Source organism: Colletotrichum gloeosporioides, assembly GCF_011800055.1.
Source record: "Colletotrichum gloeosporioides strain Lc1 chromosome Unknown consensus_63, whole genome shotgun sequence".
In the NCBI taxonomy this organism is placed as follows: domain Eukaryota; kingdom Fungi; phylum Ascomycota; class Sordariomycetes; order Glomerellales; family Glomerellaceae; genus Colletotrichum; species Colletotrichum gloeosporioides.
In genome coordinates, this window is record NW_025544708.1 from 50594 (window position 1) to 67860 (window position 17267).

Below are 17267 nucleotides of genomic sequence, written 5' to 3' on the forward strand. Positions count from 1 at the left end.
CTTGACCCGCTGTGAGACCGGAATACTTGCGCAGAAAAGTTGAGGCTGAAGCAATGAGAAGACGTAGGATCTTGCCTTGGGTGACATGCGTCAGCGGGTTGGAATTTAATGCATACACACGTATCTCTAGGCCAATCCTTCAATGCATGTTCCAGGCTTTTTGCTAGAAAATTGCAACTGTTGTCGTCGGTGGGTGACCTGTCAGTTCGATGAGTGTAAAGTTTGAACTGGCGTCTATGAATCAGATGTGCTTGCCGTCCCAATAAAGATGAAATGGAAATATTATAGCCTTGGATGCCTTTTGCATGGGCGCATGATAACGGAAAGGCAGGTTTAGCGCGGCAATTGGCAGATGTGCCCCTTGATTCACTTCTCCTGATCAAAGTCGTAGCTATTCCCGAATCCCCTATGCAAGTAAGACCCCCAAACCTCATCATTCTTCGCCCAATCAACCGGAATCTCCAAGTGAGGTTCCAATCCAGCCAGCAAGCCCTTCATGTCCTCCCCAAACTGCAACCTCATGGGGTTCCGATACCACGGCGCAAAGTGAATCATCGCAAGCATCACCCTTACCTCGTCACTCATATTCGGCATCCCAGCATGCCACAGCCTTAAGTCTCTCAACACAATACTACCCTTCTTGACATCGGGTTGCGACGGACCTCTCACCCCACGCCTCTCAGCCAAAAGATCCTCCCTGATTCTTCCGCTGGCCCGCTCACCATGATTTCCCTCCTGTGCCGAGACGTCAGCCGTATGCGTGCCGAGCCAGACCTCCGTGGACCCATTCTCGGGGGTCATGGACACCAGTGGGATGTTGGTGACTAGCGCAAATGGGTGCGATGGGTGAGCAAAGTCGGCGTCGGAGTGGACGGGTTGACGTTGGGGTGAGGCGCCGGGAAGAGGTGGCATGGCAGAGTTGGCGGAGCAGAAGGTCCATTTTGGACGGGGCCCAAGGACATTCGATGTGATCTGCGTTGCAATGGGGTCTGTAACTTTATGAGTGCGTCTTCATGATCGAGCAAAAGGGACCATACTGGTAAAGATGGACTTGTAAAAATACTCAGCCACAGGCGGAGGGTCTTGTTGTAAGTTTCCTAAATTGTAGTTGAAAGGGCCCTTTTCGCCGAGGGATTGGAGGTATCTCGCATCCTTCACCATTTTCTCATTGAGGGTGTCCAAGTCCTTGTGAGAGACAACATCCTCGACAACAACAAGCCCATCGGCGTGTAAGTGCCGGACAGCAAGTTCAAGGTTTCGCGGCGCAAGGAGGCTGTTGCGCACTTCAGCCTCTGAGGGGCGGATGACAAACGGGTTAGTTGGTTGGGGTTCGCGTGTAAGGGACGCCAGGCCCCTGTTGCTGCAGCTGAGTGAGATAAGTGCACGCTGACGGAGCAGCGAGTCTGAAGTTTTTGACAGAGCTCTCATATTGCCTTATTCAAGATGCTTGACACTGAGACATGATGAGAATATTTGATGCCTGTCTCATGCATTTAAATACTTGGAGTAGGCAGAGGTTCCGTGAGCGTTACCCCAATGCCGAGCTCGGGTTTGCTCAACCCGCTACCCCTCCAAACCCGAGCTCGGGTTATGCTTCCCCTCTGAGCCTACCCATCTAATCCCCAGATTCACTAATGCTTCCCCGGCCTCCGCAAATAGCTTATTACATTGGTTGTAATTCGCTGTTTCGTTGGGAATCTGCGGGATACGATCCACTCCATGCATGTTGTAAGTCGGATACTAGCCGCTGAACCGGCCATCCGATTGACCGCTTACACGCCATGAGTCGACGGATGACCTCTTGCTGGGAGGCTTCACTGCGGATGAATCTTGCGCCTGGCACTGACGTTAATTTCACTTCGTCGGCAGCACTCTCTTTCACCCACAGAGCGCAATTGGCCCAAAGGCATTAACGAGGACTGCAGGCATATTTGCCGTGAAGGCGATGCCACACAGATCGAGACCGCATGCTTCCAGCACTTCTTCTTTCGTTACCCCGATCTTATGATCATGTTCAAGAAGCTGTCTCAGCTTCGCGACGTTTTGGGGTGTTGCTTGAGCGCACAATATAGCCACACTAACAAGTCGATAATGCAGCGCAGATGCTGATTCAACCTCAGCTAGCGATCTTCATCATTGGAGCCGCTTCAACCTACCATGGCATTCTCTGAGCATCCATATCGACGGAAGCGAAAGTCCGAGCCCTCGATCCTCCCTTGAAAATGGTCTGAAACGAGCCGGTAAGTCTACAGACCAGCTGCGGAGCATGTCAAAGAGAACAGTCCAGGTCTGGTCTGCGATGGTGTCTGAGAAGCACGCATTGATGATTCGGCCGAGAATGAGCGATACGGTATTCAAGTAGCTGTGATCAGTGTGATGTTGACTCGGCAACGGCACCTGGTCCAGATCAATCTTCAAAGGGCATCGCTGAAACAAACTGAAAGTGATGTCTTCACGGAGGTAGTTCCAGAACCCTGCAGTCCTCAGCCCAGACCCTAGATAGTCAACGAGAGGACTTCGATACGCTGCCAGTGAGTAGGCACCCCGAAGATGTCTGTTTGGGTCAACTTCCTCTACGCGTGGTCAGCTTTAGAAATTTCGTCTCACATGGCTCAAGCGTACCGCTGAGAATCTCATATGAACGGAGCAGACAAACAGATGCAAGCGCGAGTCCTTGCGTGTTTACCTCATCATGCTCATCATCTTTGAGATCAATCAGACTACGAATGCAATGACCATGGTAAAACTCAGCTGCTGCCTTAGCTGAAGGCGCAGTTGTCTGACTGATGTGCACCGCGGAAAGAGCCAAAATCGCAGCAAACGGCAACGAGTTTTCCAAGGCGATCTCGGGCAGTCTTGTCGCAAACGTGTGAGAGCTGTCACTGAGATCATACCACGGCGCAATGTCAGTGATGTAATGGTGAAAATAGCGCGCGACCGAAGGATTCAACAGGGCGTCTCGTGGCTTTGTTGGCGAAGGGAACGTTCCTAGGGCCGAGGGTGCTAAAAGGCTTAATCAGGCGCCAGTAACATTGATTTGTTCTTCGTTCTACTCACTCGTGAGTCCACTCGTCTCCTCGCCTTCTGGGGTCTTGTTATGAAATTGTGAAGGAGCCGCGCTGCGGTCGCAGTATCGGTTTGCTTTGGCGCATCGTTGGCAAATCGGAACCGCTTCGTCGCCTGGCCTCGTGTAAGATGGGGCGCCAATAGTAAGATTGAATAGGCTTACACTTGATCTTTCGGACTCGACAGGTGTTGCTGATTATGAGAACAAGGCTTGTTAGCAACACTGCCAACGAATAATTATTTGATGAGAGTCCGAACCATGCTATCCATATGTCAGTGAGATCCGTTCAACTTTCTGTCAATGTCGAGTAGGGCCGAATGTCTTACCTGCTTGATTGAAAATACGAGGCATAGTGGCCGTGTGATGGCGATCAATTGGGAACCAAGGATCGAGCCGCACTGGTAAGCGAGACCTGTGGTGGAGGCTGCGATGAAGCCCGTCGGCGTTTGCAAATGTGAAAGCGGACAAGAACTTCTCAACTTGCATCTGATGGCAACGCATTTTTCTGTGCGGAGGGTCGGCACCATCAACCCGACCCCCAGGAAAACCTCCCGCAGCCGATGACCCCGCCATCCCGGAACAAGCGGGGGGTCTGACCGGGACGCCGGCACTCGCATTTCCCTAAGCACTAACATCGCCAAGCCTCAAAGATCAGCTGGGGCTAAGCTTTCCTGACTCTAGATAGGGAAATTTCAAGACACTTAAAATCCGAAGCGTATACTGCGGATTAGCGACATGCACGTAAATAGACGGTTCGAAGGATCCGAGGTGAACAGCCTCAAAGATTCCGAGTGACTTACATTGCCACTTTGGGAGTATCAAGGAACGTTGCATTCATGGATTGTAATGATGAAGGTTCTATATAAGATGAAGAAAGATCCGATGAACGAGTTTGTTTTGTCTTCATCGAATCAACTCACACAAACACATCAATCTGATAATCAATCTCATCAACCTAATCAACAACTCAACACTATCCCCACCACCTTATAACTTTCAACCCCAAAACATCTTCAAAATGGTCATGTACACTCTCCTGAAGGCTACCGTCCTCGCCGCTGCCGCGACGGCAGCCAGCATCCCCGCCAGGAGCACCGCATCCTTCCGCCTCGCGGCCAACGTCACCGGCCTGGACCTCAACCCCTCCGTCCAGGGTCAAGAGCTCACCTACATCCCCAACGACGACTGCGTGGCCCCCCTCTACTTCGCCGCCCCCGGCAGCGGCGCCACCTTCTACACCACCGACCAGAACGTCGGCGTCGTCAACTTCAACGGCGGCTCCTCCCCCGGCGCCGGTATGATCGTCACCCCGGGCGGCACCGCCACCGTGCCTAGCTCCAACGTCGTCGAGCTGCAGTGCTCGGCCAGCACCACCGGTGTTACCGTCGGTGCCACCGGACTTCAGTACGATGGAGGCGCGTGGATGGCATGCCCCAGGGACGGTGCCATCGTCTTGAGCTTCAAGCAGGCTGGACAAAGAACGCTTGCTTCTTGCGCCGATGTCCAGCTTCTTCCCATCTTCTAAGACGTCTGTCTCATAGACGTATTCATACATGGGTGCTAGAGAACAAATAACTGCATAGAGAGAACATAGGATCATGCAAAATCAGCAACAACACAGTTTGGGAAGTATTTAGGGGAGCATTTGCATAGTTACGGACTTTCCTTTGTTAGCATAGAATTCGCATATAGTCGCATTTACACCATAATAAAAGACCTCGGCCAGGTATACAACTTTTGGTTTTCCATCCTGCAACTTGTGCTGCAACTTTTGCATGTGCACGACCCCCGCAGCCCATGAACCGGACTCAACGGGTGCATTGATCGACGAAATCCCCAATCTCCTTGTTGAACTTCTCAGGCTCCTCGTAAAATAGCCAGTGCCCAGACTCGTAGACAGACTCCTTCGCCAGACCGGGCCTGTTCTTCTCCACCCTCCTCACCGTCTCAAGCATACCCTCCAACGGGAAGCACCCAGACCGCCGTCCCGCCATCACCAGCGTCGGAACGCTGATCATTTCAATCGCCTCGCGGTGGTCATACCGCGTGTGGTCGGCCAGCAACCTCGCCAGCCACGTCTGGTCGCAAAGAGCGCTGATACCCGTAAAGAAGTCCTCGTCCTCCTTCCTCTTCTCCGCTGAGATGTCGTCCTTGGGATCAGGCTTAGCACGGTACCCCAAGCAGCCGTCCACAAGATCGACATGAGCCGCCTTGGACTCGTTAATCCAGAACTTCTGCGCGCCCAACATGCTCTTCTCGTCGTAGCAGCCCGTGTGCGCCTTGCTCTCGTCCCACCCGTCAAACTCCGACCGGTCCTGCAGCGGCGCCTGGTCGACAAAGACAAAGCCCGCAAAATCGGCGCAGCCGAACAGCTCCACGTACGTCCAGAGCACCGCGGCGCCGATGGAGCAGCCGGCGGGCACGATCTTGACCTGGGGCGCGGCGCGGCGGAGGTGGGCCACGAGGTTGTGCAGGTCGGCGGCGAGACGGGCGACGTGGTACCCGCCCTTTGTGCGGTCGGATTTGCCGTGGCCGCGCATGTCCGGCGCGACGACCCAGAGGCCGCGGTCGATGAGCGGCTTGAAGTTGCGGTAGAAGTAGTCGCTGGAGCCGCTGAAGCCGTGCATGAGGAGGACGCATTGCGTGGCGGAGGCGGCGCCGGCGTCGGTGAGCGAGAGGGAGGACTGGAAGGCGAGTTTGCAGCCGTCGTTGGCGCCGCAGTGGGCGTAGTGCATGCCTGTGTGTGCCATGATTTCTTACGCCGTGATGAGTGTGATGAGATGGTGGGATGTGTTTGAGTGAAAAGAGAGGTTTATGTAAAGGGGTTTGATTAACAGGGTGAGAGGACGTCATGACGATGGCGGGGACGTTTTCTGTTGGTGGGGCCGCTGCGGGTTGCGGGGGCGGAGGGGACGGCGGGCCGTTCTAGCGGCGACGATCCGGAATGACGCCGGTGGCTCCGATGTTGGCTTACTTTCTGTCAAATTGTAGTCAGATTCGTCTCAGAGCGACACGCGCCTACGGATGTTATTGGAACGCTATTTCTAGATGGCCACGCGAAAGAACGTATGGTAGAAATCACTCTGGTTTCCAATACCTCTCTATCTGAGACACAACCATGAAGCAGTCGAAACAAACGCTCAGTTTCCGTAGCTCTGGTTGAGCAACACCACAATATTTGAATCCTCATTAATTTTCTGCCCACTTTTTGGCCTCATGACAATTCATTCATACATAGTGCGCCACCTACAGCAAACGCCAACCATGAGCACCGTAGACCTTGATGACTTTTACCCACCCAGGCCGCCTGACGACGCCACGCTACCTTTATCATTCTGAAATCTTCCAATGCTCTCACCGTCCCCCCCTCTAGCCGGCGGGGGGACACATGGGGCAGTGGTTTGAGTGTGCCTCTCCTGAGAGACGCCTCTTTCCCCTGTGCAAACTGGTTGCTTCACGAACATGAACACGTACGTCCAATGTGGCCTCTGCGTATGAGTTACACCGATGACCCCGGTCTGTAGGGTTGGATGTTCGTGGAGAAGCGAGTTTCATAGGACATGATGACTTGTCAGATCTGAACTTTTGCCATTTTTGTCCAGGTTCAGAGTTGATTCTGTGCTGTCTTCTGGAGGCCGGACGTTTTGACTGTGTTCAAATCTGGGTTGCCGCCTTTTTCTGGTTCTCAATCTTATTAGAACCTTGAGGGCCATGCTGTACTATGGACTAGCAATTTTGCCCAATCAAATTCGTTACGATCTCAACGAGAGAGGTTTTCCGCTACGAAGTCAACGCGGTAGACAATGTGCGTAAGATTCCTTTGAAATGCTGTCAATCTTGTTTGTCTATAAGAGACGCTGCGCCAGTTCTTTGTGCATGGCTTTTGATCTGCCAGTCCCTTACGCGTCATCCTCAACGCCAACCAACTTCAGACTCTCAATCCAAAGCCTCTTCTCCGTTGGCGGATCGTACGCCGCCGGGATGTAGCCCGGATCACTGGGCTTCACATCCGGAGCTGCCTGTTCCGCAACACTCACATCCTCCAGGTACTTTCCTCCCTGGCCCTCGAACTCCTTCGCCACGGCGGCCCACACAGACGTCGCCGCGCCTTGAGAGGTGCTCTTGAGGAATGCCTGCACCTCGGGCTTCTTCACCAGTTCCTGGAGATCGGGGGAATGGCGCTGCAGAGGCGTCGCGATTCCGCCTGGGTGCAAGCTGAGGGCGTGGATACCTTTGGAGCCGTAGCGGCGGTCTAGCTCGTTGGCGAAGAGAATGTTGGCAAGCTTGGCCTGGCCGTAGGCAGCCCAGGGATGGTACTCGACCTTGCTGTCAAAGTTGAAGTCTTCGAATTGGATCCTGCCGTTGCGGTGGCCGGTGGAAGAGACGCTGACGACGCGGGAGTTGAATTCTGGCGTTGAGGCAGCAAGAAGGGCGGGCTTGAGGAGCTGGAAGAGCAGGAAGTGGCCCAGGTGGTTGGTGCCGAACTGAGTCTCGAAGCCATCTACAGTCTTGCCTTTGGGGCAGGCCATGACGCCTGATCATAAGGTCAAGACTATGTCGTGAGTTTCGTGCAAGGGATCACGTACCGGCATTGTTGATGAGCACATTCAACTTGTCCGACTTGCTGAGGAACTCCTTGGCCCCTTGTCTTACACTGTCGAGAGAGCCAAGGTCCAGCTTGATGACCTCAACCTTTCCAGGCTTGCCGTCAGATAGAATGTCCTTAGCGACCTCCTCGCCCTTGGCGACATCGCGGACGGTGATGTAGACATCGGCGCCCGTGACGTGCATAGCGCGGGCGGTCTCGGGGCCCAGGCCGCCCGGGGAGCAGCCCGTCACGAGGACGACCTTACCAGCCCATTTTCCAACGAGGCCTTGGTCTTCGACGATTTTGATGGCTGTGGGACGGGCATCACCGGCACCGGTGATGTTCTTATGCTCTTCGAGGTAAGGTGCAAGACGAGCCATTTTGCTGTAGGATGAGTGGAATGGTTTGTCACAGGATGTTGATCTGATGTTAATCTGATTGTAGGATGTTTGGATTCGAGTGATTTGGGTTGATGTTCTGTGGATGCTGCGAAGGAAGGAAGCACTCATGCTGCTTAAATATCATGGAAGTTGCAGCACGACAATTGAGGACGGACTTACACGACAAGGGAAGCGGGGGAGGCGGCCGCATTCACCGCTCAATTCTGGGTCCTATCCATTGCTATATGCAAGTTTCATGGAGGCAACGGACTTAAGCACTATCTCAGGCTGGGCTGTTCTGGTGTTTTGATTTAGAGTTAACACTCACGTGGGGTGGAATGTTTATGGCTGTAACCGCATGAAGCATCAATGATGTAGGTGGACCAGGGGAAAAGGCCATCTCACAGCCATGCTTACAAAGCTTAGCAAGAGAAGCTGGGCGTCTGCTTGATAGATCTGTCTCTTCCTCAAGCGAAATCGTCTGGCTGCTGGGAATATCCGAGACAAGCAGCAGACAGAGCGTTCCAGCCACATGAATCTGGCATGTTGTTCCGCCACGATTAGATCCCGATGCAAGAGAGCGGATCAAGGGCGGACTCCGGGGTTTACATAAGCTTAACGCAATTGTGTGTATGCGTCATGGAGTACTCCAGAGATTCTGAAGAGCAGATTGACGGAGGGCGCCTCGGGGTCCGTGATTGGACTTAACGGGGTGTGGGCTACCGGATGAGGTAGTGCTCGGAGTTAAGCCAGGCTTTAACGGGCAGCACGGTCCACCCATTCCAAGCGGAAGGGAGAAACCTTGATGCCAATCGCACAATCAGATAACGCACGTGACTGATGGGTCTCTGCTTCGGCACCGGTGGCTCGTGCGCATAGGGCTCCACAGCCGGCCGATCTTCCATGTGCTCCGGGCCTTGGACTCTTGTCGCCTGAGGTCTGAGGTTGCAAGACTCGGCTCGATCCCGAGGCCTGTGAATTGCGATGGGCACCCAAGGAAAGCTGGCAAAGCTTACCCCTGCTCGACCTGCTGGTACTGCTGCTGTCCGGGGCAGAGACAAGGGCTGTGCAGGGCGAAGCTTCAGCGGCTCCAATTTCCAGGGACCACAGGCTAGTTTTTGCTAGCACCACGCGCCGTGGCCGGTCATCATCAGGCGACAGCCAGGGTGGTGAGCCGCTGTCAGAGGCATGCACCATGCTAACCAAAATTCAACAGCAACTCAACTCTGTGCGAATGCCTCTCTGCGAATGTCGTTTTGTCGGTGTTGAATCACTGTTTTGCAAGTCATGTTGGCAACTGGTTTCAAGCGACCAAGCACCAAGTGCTGGAGACGTTTGCGCGCAGCTGGTGCGAATCGACTCTCCAGACGTTGAAACACCACCCACGGCGGCTGTTAATCTCCACGGTGGTTCAAGTGCTTACTTAGTTGCACCATGATGCTGAGCCTGCAAGTGCAAGGAAGCACTTTGGAGTCGTCAGTCAATTTCGTTTTCGCAACGGTCGGCAGACTCAGCATTGGCGCTCCCATACGTGTGGAATATTCCTCACCCAGAACGGCGCCCATCGCCGACGGCATGAAAACAAAACGGGCAAACATGGCATCGGCAGGACCAGAAATACCGGATGCCACATGGATGGCGATGGGCAAATCCCATCCCAATAATGCCCATGTTTCAGCGATGGGCCAAGGAAGTTGCTGCCCTGAGTGCAGTGCACGGCGTCCATGCCCTGCTACGTCCCAAGTGCTAGCTACCGCAAAGAGCGCACCGAGGTAACGTTAGACTCTTGGAAGCAAGCGTCTTGTTGGAGGTTTCCCCGCAGCTGCCCACCACCACGGCCCTTCGTCCCAGCAATTAACTCCCTCTGCCAACCTTGAAGGCTGGCCACTTGCTAGGTAGGTACCTGGTTCGGACCCTCATTCCCAGCACCCGCTTCCCGGTCACGGCCGCTAATCCGAGTCAAATCAAAACAGACGATCCGGAAAGCAAGCTTCATCATTGCGTGTGACGGGCAATGTTGCTGTTGCTATTGCTGTTGCTGGCGTCGTCGTCCGCGTCCATGTCCACGTCCCCTCCGCCGTTGGACATCTGTTGTCTGTTGTCGGTCAATAATCAAAACCAAAACACACGCGCAAAGCTCCATCCTGCTCTGCTGCTCAGACACACTGCGAACCGACACGCAAGCCATCACGACGCCGGCCCCCAACTCTCAACTCTGACATCTCTGGCTCTTGTTTCCCGAAGATCCTGGGTTTGGAGCAGAGGAGGAGGCTGTACCTAGCTTGTACCGATCCTCTTGCTCTCTCTCGCTACCAACTACCCCCGGCAGCCCAGCCCACACTCAGCGGCTGAGCATCAGGCAACCCAATCACCTCCACAGTCGACACACCAGAAGCTGAAGCGGATTCCACAAGTCGCAAGCAGCCGCTGTTGGGGCTTTGGCCTTACCCTGCTGCTGTGGGAGGTGTTGTTGGTAGTGTGTGCTGTGTCGTGTGTGTATGTGTGTGTGTGTACGGCTCTGCACAGCAGTACATCAGCACTACTTCCCCTCCGCACGTCAATTGCAGACGATACATCCCAACACAACTTGAAAGTACTTGGGCCCTGCGAAGCTGAGTGTGCGCCCAGCACCTCTTCAAAGGAAAAGAAAGAGACGGAAAACCACAGGAACAACAAAGTCACGAACCAAGAAGAGGCAGAGCAAGAAGCAGACCCGAGATCGATCAAGGGACCGTGTATCCCGCATCAAACCCCCGTCGGGTCAGGATCAAGTCCCTCCCACCTCCTCCCGGTCAGGTCTAGGTCTCTTCTCTCTCCACCGCACCCTCAACCGCCAAGCTGCAAGTGCCACTTGCACGACTCCATTCGCAATCCACATCCACCACCTCCCTCGCCCTCTCTCTCTCTACATTACACACATACAAACACCCTGCCGCCAGCCAACAGCTCCGGCAGCGACAGCCTCCCTGGCCTGATCTGTGTCTGTCTGACTGACGAGCCTTGCCTGCTGCTGCCACCGCATGGGAGTCCAGCTGCTGCGTGTGCTTATGGACTTGGGAAGATCGATGCAGAAGCGAAAATAAGCTGCATCAGCCCGAACTGCAACCACTCAGAGCTATCCTACCTTGCTCACGTTCTCGAGGTACACAACCTCCACCACCTTAGATTATTCGGAGGCCGTTCCTCTGAGGTGTTCTTCTCTTCCATTGCCTGCCATCCCGCCCACCTCTCGCATCTCACACACGCTACTCCCTCCAACAACCCGTCCGCCGGCCACATCTTCGCACCGTTGCGGGACAGGGCGCCGCTCCTCCAAACCACCTCCGAACCTTTGCGCCCATTCCCGTCATCGCCGCCTATTTCCTCGACCGGGCTGCGCGCTACCTCGATCATCCCCACAACGCCCCTCGAACGCCCAACACAGGCCAAAACCCGACTGTCAATCCGTCCATGTAATGCCGCCGCTTGGCCTTGCGCTCTGCTGTTCCTGCACGTCCCCGACAGCTTGGACAAACTGCAACTGTCTCGACCCCACACCCACCACCAGGCGGCAACGCGCGCAGCGCCTAAGACGCACGACTGCCGCCCACAGACACACATGAGAACCTCACCTCCATCATCCGCCAAACCCCCTCGTCACCACTCCCCCGCCGCCGACAAGAGACACCTCGATCCAGACCTGGCGATTCTGCCAGCATGGCCGCCTTCGTGAGGGTTTCCGGTCCCCCCAACAGCAGCTTTCTCGTAGGCTACCCTGGCATCTCCGCGACGCTGGTACGTTATTCCTCCACTCCGTGATGACGTCGGGAGGCTGGTGTCTCCAGTCCGATGCGCCTGCTTACTGACACAACCCCGCCTCGCGATACAGCCCCGAGTCGAAGGCAAAGTCGAAATCCGTCCTTCTCAGGGCTATTCTATGCCCGTCGCCATTTCCCTAGTGCGCATATGTCTGCAGCGACGAGAGACGATACACCCCGCTGCCGAGAATGTCGCAAAACGACACCTTGGTACCCCGAGAAGGGAGACAACAGACGTGGTCGGCAAGGAGCTTCTGCTCTTTCGGTGCCAGTCAGGGAAAGAGGCCGAGAGCGTCATCGCAATGGACCTGCCATTCGTCCTGTTCATACCATTCGGAAGAGGCGGCGAGGAGACGAACCGACGAATACCACCAGCCTCCCTACAACTACCTAGCCGAACGGCCGAAACATACTACGAGCTTGTTGTGACAGTACAACAAGGCCACACATTACAGAACAAATACTCCTTCCCCATACCGCTGCAACGATACGATACGTTGTCGACCTTTGGCATGTATAACAAGCCCGAATCACGACAAGTCAGCGATGCGAGCGTCGTCACGCTGGGAATATCAGTCCCCAAGTGGAGCTACGGACCGCTCGATCCAATAACAGTGTATATCAAGCTAGTACCGAACCCCGACTGGATGAAGAAAGCGTTAAAGGTTACGATTCAGAAGATCACCGTCGCCATCGAGGAGGAAATTACGTACAATCCGGAGGGAGACGAACCGTCGAAGAAGATCAACAAAATTGCAAAGAACCAACAGGTTGTGAATACGAGAATGCCAGAGGCTGGATACGCCACGAACCTTGGACTGGTTTTCCCCTCCAAGGACTTGCGCGACCCTGACGGCATCATTCGACGAGGGAAGCCCGCCTTCCCGCTATACGAGGTCACCTCTTTTACGACAAGTTCAACATTATACAAGATTGAATTCTTCTTGACTGTCAAGGTAGGATATGACACTTGTAGGCCTTTTCTTGCTAGTGGCATGCTCACAATATTCCACAGGCACAACTAAGCTCGACGAGGGATCTGACCGTAAGGCAACCGCTCGTCATTTGCCCCATGGACCAGCAAGCGTGCAAAGAGGAAATGGACGCCATCGAACAGGCCGCCAAAGATGCGTCGCATGTCGACCCCAACAACCCGATGTTGCCAGCGCGAGCGATTGTACTTGCGAATGACCGGGAATCGCTGAAAACCCTCGGCCTGTGTTTGGTCGCAGGGCAGAAGAAGCCGTTGATCGAGTGAAGGGCGCCCGACGAAAATGGAATACGTGAAAGGACTGTGTAGCGTGCATCCTGGCGCCGGGCTGCGGGGTACATGGCCGGTCGTAATGCGGCGGCTGGTGATCGATTCTGCCATGGCAAGCGACAGCCGGCTTTTTTGGCTGATAAAATCAGCTCTCACAGCTCTCAGATTCAAGTCGGATGTGCGAGTCGCGGCCCATAAGAGCAGACGACTTGTGGTGAATACGTCGCCTGGAGAAGAGCTGTGCCGCGGAGAAGGGTCTGAGTGATTGGGAACGAGATGATTGAGGGACAACACCGACGACCCTCGGCGAATGGTGTCTTGTTTTAATCCCAGGACTTGCGCGTCGGCGTTTTGACAGCGCGGTTTAATCGGCGGAGTGGCATCATCACGGCACGGCGTTGGCGGGGGTGTTCCGGCTGAAGGATACTTTGCTTGGGAGACCAACTAAACGGGGCCTTTCAGCATTTTGGCGGAGCGCGTTTGGACACGTTTTATGAGATGACGACCTGGCCAGGGGCGGTTTTGCGAGTTGCAACTGAGAGGGCAGACGGCTTGTTTTACGATGTACATATTAAACACAAATGAGAGTTGGAAAAGAGACGCAGCTTGGGGTGAAGATCTCACCCCACTTGAGCCATTCTACTTGCGACAACAAGTGAGCTTAACTTGAGCTTATTTCGAAGGCCATCGACTCAAGCCAATATGCTGCTTCAACGGCACAATACTCGTGAACCTTACACCCGGAAGCCCATCCTCGGTAAGATGGCTTCTGCCTCGAAGCGTTGCCATGCATGACACTGCGGCATACAGAGGCGGGAGCTATTTTTACGAAGGGGAGAGGGGAAGCATTGGATGTGGAGGAGGCCCGCTTCAACGCAGGTCCGGGCCTGCGCCCCTCTTTGCGGGAAAGGGTGGAGGTCGGCTGCTCGTATGGGCGACGTGAGTAGGATTACGGGTGCTGATTCGGGTTATACGAGCCGCCATCCTTTGTACGTTGTTATGAAGGGACATGGTTAACCCGTGGCCATCGCTACCCATCCTTGTGCCATGCGTCTCACGCAATTCAAAACGGGAGTGGTCTTTCTTTGGCTTCATTCTGAATCGTGGAATGTATAAAGACACTCCGTGATATGTCTTTCAATTAATAGGCGGCTTCTTTACTCCAGAGATGAAGCTTCAATAAGGTTGTCTTCGTTGCACAGTCCACCTCTACCCGTCCACCTCCATCTCATCAGCGCCCTCCTTCTCCATTATATCAATGCGCCTGAGAATGCTCTCCTTCCATATCCTATAGTCCCTCCGTTTCTTCTCACTCAGAAAGTCGTACCGGTCCTGGAACATCGTATCCGCCCTTCGCACCGGTGCCGTCTTGTACGAATCGCTCTTCTCGCCCCCTCGGCTCTCCGCAATCGCATTCCCCGCCTCAATCACATCGCCCAGACTGCGGTACCAATCCGCCTCCAGCCAGCCCCGGTCCCCGACCTCTTTCAGGGCAACATCAAACTCCTTAGGCTTGACCGGTGCCCATCCCTCCCACGCCTCGTCGTCGTCCAGGCCCCGGGCGTCAACCTCCTCCCTTGCCTTCTCCAAAAGGCCCATGATGAGCTTCCTCGTCGGCACGTACGATTCGCGGTCAATGTCCTCGCCGCCCGCCAGCTTGTTAACCTGCTGCGTGACGAAGAAGAAGACCGCCCCGCACAGCGCGGCGAGGTTCTCCCGCACCCAGCCGTCGCGCGTGCGCAACCCGCCGGGGACGACGATGTACTCCATTCCCGCGAGCATCGTCGGCGCCAGGTGCGCCTGCTTCGCCTCTCTGCACATGTACCGGAGCGTCGGCTGGATCCAGAAGTGCAGCCCGGACTTGTCGGAGGGGAAGGAGGCCTTGCCGGTGGACTTTGACGGCGTAGCATTCGGGTTCGCGCCGGCGCCGGCGGCCGGGGAGCGGAAGTTGGAGAGGGAGCGGTCTTTGTTGGGGGTCGGGCGGTGCGGCGTGCGGACGGGCGAGTCGACGCCGTGGCGTTGTCTGGTGCGCGGGGTGCCGTTCTTGCCGGGAGTGCGGTTGAGGGCGGAGTTGGGGAGGATGTTGTCGAGATGGGCGTAGAGGCGCTTGTAGATTCTTGGAGGGATCGGGGGGCGGGGCTCGATTGGTGGGAGGTTTAGCGTGATTTTGAGTCTGGGGGACCATGTTAGTTAAGCTTGCGTTGGGCGGTGCAGTTGAGGAGAGGAGGCATGCCTGTCGCAAGCAATGTTGGCGCAGGCGTATAAGCGGCCAATTTCTTCATCTGCCTTTAGCGTGCTTGCACGATGCCGCGATTGTGCGAGCAGGGAGCCGGCCAGCTCAACCAAGGACGGAGGCAGAGCTGGGCCATGTTGCGGCATCAGCGAGAGCAGAGTCTGCTCTATTGATCTGTTCATGGCGATGGCTTCAGGTCGGGTGCGACCCGGGTTTGTGGGTGGGTGGTTGACGAGGTTGCGCCAGACGCGTCGTGACGCGCCGTGAGATCGGACCCTGAATCCCTCGGTTGTCAAGACAAAGCTTTCGTCCCGGCTTTCTGAAGAGATCGATGGCTGTTTCGGGATCTTTAACGCGTTTAACCGCCGACGTTGAGTATCGTTTCGAATGTGCTATGCAACAAAGGAAGCTTTCGTGGCTTTGAAGGGCATAAAAAAAGTTGACAAGGAAGTCTGATGTTTGCTAGTGTAGATAAAGTAGAGAAACGGGAATGTTGCGTCACCGGGAAGCTTAATTGGCACGCGGCCGCCGCAGAATTTAGCACAGTTGCTGCTGGCTCTTCCCGCCTCCCACCCCAAAGCCGCTGCCCAAGAGTCCAGAACCTCCCAAACGTCGTGGGGCCCCCTGTCAATCGCCGATCCTTGCATCTGTCCCGGCCCCCGAAGAGACGGGACGCCTCACCTCACCCACCCACCCCCTGAGTTGGAACGCGCAGCTTGGGGAGCCTTTAGGGAAGGGGACAAGCCATTGGCAGACGCCACCTGTTCCTCCGATTCTTCCATTTTCCCCATTGCACACCCCCCAAGAAAAAAAGCCAGCATTCCTGTACCCGTCGTTGCGCGCCTCCAGCAGGACCTTTACCCCGGCCATTGAAGTATTCCTGTGTTAGATCTAAGATCTTTGAGTTTCTGCGGTTTAGCCTTTCCGACCTCGGGATTTCGAACTCCCCCCACCCGCCGCTCAGTTGTGTATATTTGTTCTCTCTGCGCAAACACCCGACCTCCTCGAGCTTCCTCGCCCCCGAAACCTCGAAAGCTTCCGGCTCTGTAGATATCACCTACAGCAAACAAACAAAACGAAACGATGCGTACAATCAACCTCGCGATCTTGGCGCTCGCCAGTCGAGTTCTGGCGCATGGCGACCACAGCCAGAAGCCGATGGTAGACGAGCACGCCGACTGGATGACAAAACACATGGCTGGTAGGTTACCAACGGCGCAATCACTTTTCAATTGGAAAACACCGGCTGACAAGACGCCCTTTTCTTGAACAGAGGAACATCACATGGAAGGCTGGGACTCGGCCTCCTTCTTTACCCTGCACGACTACAACAGCGACGGCGTGTGGCAAGGCGACGAAATCCTCCGCACGTACGGCCTCTTTGACGACTCGAACCACCACGTATCCGAAGAGAAGCGCTTCGAGATCCTGCACGAGCTGATGCTGTTGCTCGATCACAACCAGGACGGCCACGTCGATCGTCAGGAGTGGAACGACTTCACCAGCGCGGGCAAGACGTTGCCGGACGTCGGGATGGGACCGGGACACCACGGCGACGACGAGTACGAGTACGAGATCCATCACTGGGAGAAGTGAGTTTTTACCACACACCGCCACAACGAGAAGCCCGCCCCGGTTGCTGGGTTACGGGCGAAGCGAAGAAGAGAGCTGACAGGGGACGTGACGCAGATACCACGACGAAAACACCAAGCTCGAGGACCTGACCCACCCCGAAGACATTGAGCACTTCAAGAAGCACGAGCAGATGGAGGACGAGCAGGAGAGGTTAGAGCAGCTGGACCACATGGCCGTCGTCGAGGCCAACATCCCGCAGAAGTTCAGGCGGTCATAGCGTCGTCTCTGAGACGGCGGAGAGGGAGCGGGCTGACGCATGACGGGGGCGAGGAGGACGAAGGTGACGAATTGAACGAAGAGCAAAAG

General features: G+C 55.3%; 7 protein-coding genes across 7 annotated transcripts; 3 read left to right on the forward strand and 4 right to left on the reverse strand.

The window, feature by feature from the left end:
• Nucleotides 1-366: 366 nt before the first annotated feature.
• On the reverse strand, nt 367-3418 carry GCG54_00003188 (Kanamycin B dioxygenase; the record flags this gene model as incomplete). The annotated part of the gene is made up of 9 exons (XM_045403264.1): nt 367-989; nt 1038-1403; nt 1777-1842; nt 1887-2120; nt 2157-2573; nt 2623-3003; nt 3058-3180; nt 3230-3328; nt 3394-3418. The coding sequence occupies 9 exons, from the start codon at nt 3416-3418 to the stop codon at nt 367-369; spliced, it is 2334 nt and encodes a 777-aa protein (XP_045261545.1).
• A 667-nt stretch (nt 3419-4085) lies between these two features.
• GCG54_00003189 (uncharacterized protein) lies at nt 4086-4592 on the forward strand (the record flags this gene model as incomplete). The annotated part of the gene is made up of 1 exon (XM_045403265.1): nt 4086-4592. One exon carries the CDS (start codon nt 4086-4088, stop codon nt 4590-4592), a length of 507 nt encoding a protein of 168 aa, XP_045261546.1.
• A 283-nt stretch (nt 4593-4875) lies between these two features.
• GCG54_00003190 (AB hydrolase superfamily protein YdjP) lies at nt 4876-5817 on the reverse strand (the record flags this gene model as incomplete). Its single annotated transcript, XM_045403266.1, has 1 exon — nt 4876-5817. One exon carries the CDS (start codon nt 5815-5817, stop codon nt 4876-4878), a length of 942 nt encoding a protein of 313 aa, XP_045261547.1.
• Nucleotides 5818-6966: 1149 nt separating this feature from the next.
• Nucleotides 6967-8035, reverse strand: GCG54_00003191 (Retinol dehydrogenase 12; the record flags this gene model as incomplete). The annotated part of the gene is made up of 2 exons (XM_045403267.1): nt 6967-7601; nt 7654-8035. 2 exons carry the CDS (start codon nt 8033-8035, stop codon nt 6967-6969), a joined length of 1017 nt encoding a protein of 338 aa, XP_045261548.1.
• A 3696-nt stretch (nt 8036-11731) lies between these two features.
• Nucleotides 11732-13090, forward strand: GCG54_00003192 (uncharacterized protein; the record flags this gene model as incomplete). Its single annotated transcript, XM_045403268.1, has 3 exons — nt 11732-11809; nt 11904-12788; nt 12848-13090. 3 exons carry the CDS (start codon nt 11732-11734, stop codon nt 13088-13090), a joined length of 1206 nt encoding a protein of 401 aa, XP_045261549.1.
• A 1212-nt stretch (nt 13091-14302) lies between these two features.
• Nucleotides 14303-15508, reverse strand: GCG54_00003193 (uncharacterized protein; the record flags this gene model as incomplete). Its single annotated transcript, XM_045403269.1, has 2 exons — nt 14303-15266; nt 15444-15508. 2 exons carry the CDS (start codon nt 15506-15508, stop codon nt 14303-14305), a joined length of 1029 nt encoding a protein of 342 aa, XP_045261550.1.
• A 901-nt stretch (nt 15509-16409) lies between these two features.
• GCG54_00003194 (putative calcium-binding protein) lies at nt 16410-17178 on the forward strand (the record flags this gene model as incomplete). Its single annotated transcript, XM_045403270.1, has 3 exons — nt 16410-16527; nt 16600-16918; nt 17016-17178. The coding sequence occupies 3 exons, from the start codon at nt 16410-16412 to the stop codon at nt 17176-17178; spliced, it is 600 nt and encodes a 199-aa protein (XP_045261551.1).
• Nucleotides 17179-17267: the final 89 nt, after the last annotated feature.